The sequence below is a fragment of the Amphiprion ocellaris genome, chromosome 23 (genome assembly GCF_022539595.1).
Source record: "Amphiprion ocellaris isolate individual 3 ecotype Okinawa chromosome 23, ASM2253959v1, whole genome shotgun sequence".
Lineage (NCBI taxonomy): Eukaryota > Metazoa > Chordata > Actinopteri > Pomacentridae > Amphiprion > Amphiprion ocellaris.
This window is the reverse complement of record NC_072788.1, coordinates 1,395,172-1,398,943: the sequence shown is the minus strand read 5'-3', so window position 1 is coordinate 1,398,943 and position 3,772 is coordinate 1,395,172. Positions and strand designations below refer to the sequence as shown.

Genomic DNA, 3,772 nt, shown 5'->3' with positions numbered 1-3,772 from the left:
ATGTTTGTGAAACTTTATTGTCCCTTTAAACACTTGGATGTATTAAAGGTTGATCTCATTCGATCAGTGGGTGGAGTTTGAAACGTTTCCTCAGCAGCTGTAAATCACTCCTGTCTGCTGTCCTATAATCAAGCTGTATCATAAAAAGATATAAAACTGTGGGAATCATTCAACAAGTGTCAACATTTTTTTTTGTAAAGTTGGTTTCTTTGTCTTCTCATGAAAATATCAGTCACACAGAGATTTCACTCAGTGGCTGTGCCAGTCACTGAACTGGTACAAATCCAGTCCACACAGAAAATAATACTTTTTCATGTGATTTTACTGGTTTATTATCTGTAATTTAGTAACAGTTTAATAGTTCAACTGTGAAAACAAACACTCAGTTTTCAGTGGTAGTGTGTGATTGGAGCAGGTTTTGTGTCAACTTAATCAGCATCTAATGAGAATCAGCTGCACCTCTCCCTCCCTCATCACAGCAACAAGAAACCATCAAACACGTAAGGAGAAAAAACAACACCGGACCTTGTGGAAGGAAAGACGTTTTTCTGCATAAAACTGTCTCCTGACCCACTGACACATGAGTCTTCAAAAGATGAGAACATTTTCAGTTTTTCCAACTTTGTTGTGGTCCTTGAATGCATCCCAGCATGTTTCTTCATCTTCAGGCCTGTGAGGCCCAAACCAACACAACAAGGTGTGTTTGTTTCACCGGTTCAGTTGATCTCATCCATCTTCATGAGGAGCTTTAAAAGTCCCTCCTAAAGGTCAGTAAAAGTCTGTAAATGTGTCATTTTCCAGCCAGAGTCAGATCAACGTCAGTGTGAATGCAGCCTGATGGCTGTCAGGTGTGTTGGACGTTGCTGAGTTGCTTCATGGTAACATGCTGAAGTTTTCTGCTGCTGTCTGGAAACACAAATATTTTATCACTGAGGCTCCTGTTTTTATTCATGAAGGTTCCATATTAAAGGAGAAGCTGACAGAATTGAAGAGAGCAAAGTTAGAATGTTTTGTTCAGCTCAGGTGTCGTCCTGTTAGCTCACAGTCAGACCTCATCTGCTGCTCTGAACATCATTTTAAAGGATTCCAACCAAACAAAAGTGCAAATGATGTTTAAAATGATCTCAGATTGGTCTCATGTCCAGCATGTGTTTTCTTTGCTAATATTTAGCCTCATTCATTTTTTTTTTATTGAATGTATTTTTTTTCACTTCCATGTAACGTGACCCAGTCGTTTCAACTCAATGCTGAATTCTTTTCTTTATTCTGCATGAATGAGAAACACTTTCTTGCGTTCTATTATGGTGCTCGTTCTACTTTATTCAGTAAAAATTAATAGGATTGTTGATTCTGGTTTGCATCCTGTTTATGCTGTTGAACTTTGTTGTAATGTAGAAAGTTCAACTACTGCTGAGGCCTTCTGCTGCCACTCATTTGCATCACGATCAGTATGAAAAATCAGTTCATGTTCTTCCATGTAGAAATAAGAAAAATTACCAAATTTTACTTAAATTGTCGACATCTGAGCAAACAATGAATTCTCGGATCAAAACTTCAAGCATGAATTGAAATAAAAATTACTGTGGCCGTTCTGATTTGTGTACAGAAAAACATTTTCTATAAAGCATGTTATTTCATGGAAATAAACTCAATAAAACCAGGTTTTGTAGTTGTTTAATCAGGATTATACAGTGAAGGAGAAGCAACACAACAGGTATTATAAGCATCACACAGGAAAATTTTGTCAAAAACATACATGATTTAGTTCTTTCATAACATGATTATTCAGCAGATTAACAAAACAGAAGCACAATAAAGATTTTTACATAAACTGACAAACAGAATCACACTACAGGAGGTCCTCGGTTTACGACGTCCTCGACTTACGGCGTTTCGTCGTTTCATCAGAACTGGTTACTGGAACTAGTTGAGTGAAGCGGATGAATACGTCGTCATGCAGCGCTATCAGACGGCTTTGTTTCCATTCTCTGGTTGTAATCCACCTTGGATTGTGCTACATTTACTAACTTTTTGTTAGTGAAAAAATCAAGATGTCAAATTAACTTCATGATCATATTGAAATATAATCTTGACTCATAGTTTCTGCAGAATTTTCCCTATGCCTGTTTTTGTGTATCTGTTCTACTTTTACTTTTGCAAATCTCGACTTGATCCTCACTGGATGTTTTTCTTCCAACACACTAATTTTCCTGCTCTGTGTAGAAACAGCAGAGGCAACACCAGAGCACTGGGCAGATTAAAGCAAAGACCAGTTGTCATTATCACACATTCGAGATCACTTTCCAGCTCATACAGTACAGACCAAATCAGATTCCAAGTAAACCTCAACACCAGCACTCCCAATATGACCAGAATGGTGTAGAATGCCCTCTGCTTTGATTGGTCAACCCTCTTCCTGCCCCCACCCTGTTCCCCTGGACCTGGACCAATCAGAACACAGAGAACAGAAAGGCAGCAGAAAGAGATTATGGCTAAAGATAATGTCAAGAGTGACCAATTCACAATGGCAACCAAGTTTTCCATCTTCAATAAGCCTAAAATTACAAAACAAATTAGCCAGACACAGCTGATGCTGATGTTCCTGATTCTGATCCCTCTCTCTGTTCTCAGGCTCAGGTAGGTGATGGGATGAACCACAGCCAGGTAGCGCTCCACACAGGTCAGGACGTGGAAAAAACTCTCTCCGAACCAGGTGAAAGAAAAAAGAAAGAACCCTACAAATAATATGTTTAAATGATCACTGCAGACACCACAACAGCAGAGGATACACCCAAAGATACCAATCATCTCCATGGTGACCATGTTGTAGGTGAAGCTGTCAGAGTGACTCATGGTTGCTGCTGAGGAGGTGGAGTGATTTAGTCTCCATTGTTGGAGACCATGATACATGATGAAGATGCAGAGAGGGAGGAGGAAGAGGATGCTGGTTAAGGTGAACGTGGTGAAGATGAAGGAGCTTGGTTTGGAGGTCAGACAATAGAAAAATAAAATGAGGTCAGAGCTAATGGAGGAAATGTTTCTGTGAAGAAGGGAGTCATTGGAGGATGAAGACGAGTTTACAGACATGTCTGAAAGAGGAGAGGACATGACCGTCAAATGGGTTCTATCTTTGAATATCATCTTAGTATCTGTGAAAGTAAAGACATCTCAGTAATATTTTCAACCCTAACTGATTGCTTTTGTGTCTTAGTTTAACAAAAAAGGAAAAATACTAATGTTCTCATCTGTATGGTTTCAACTACTCCTTCATCCAACTTTACAAATACTGGCCTGATGTTTTATGTCAAGTGGGGAATCTTTAGTAAATATTGTATAGACTTCTACATATTTCATTTAAGATGATATTGATGGTAAAAAATGAAAAGCCAACCAACCTTCTGAGTGTTTCTTTCTGAGCTTCCTGCCTCTGTCTCTCTCCTCGGTGGTCTCTGTGGAGTGTTTGATGCAGATATACTGTACTGGCTGTATAATACAGTCCCACTCCACCTCTCTCTGCCTGAGTTCCATTCAAATGTGTTCAATTTGCATTAAAAAACAGTGACAATGACAAACTGACTGTCAAACGATCACTTGATAAATGAAGAATTGCAGAAACACACTATGAACACACACACACACACACACACACACACATTTCAAATGATGTGCAGACAAAGTTTGTGTATTCAAATCAGAGTCATCACTCACTGTGTGCTGTTTAAGCATTTGTGTTCTTTTAATCAAACCTGTGACTGCATTTTATGGATGCTTT

The 3,772-nt window shown here is 38.8% G+C and overlaps 1 protein-coding gene across 1 annotated transcript; it reads right to left on the bottom strand.

Annotated features, from left to right (window-relative positions):
- Nucleotides 1–1,726: 1,726 nt before the first annotated feature.
- On the bottom strand, nt 1,727–3,416 carry LOC118469131 (uncharacterized). The gene has a single exon (XM_055007932.1). It carries the CDS (start codon nt 3,139–3,141, stop codon nt 2,176–2,178), a length of 966 nt encoding a protein of 321 aa, XP_054863907.1. The 5' UTR covers nt 3,142–3,416; the 3' UTR covers nt 1,727–2,175.
- Between the last annotated feature and the right edge of the window lie 356 nt (nt 3,417–3,772).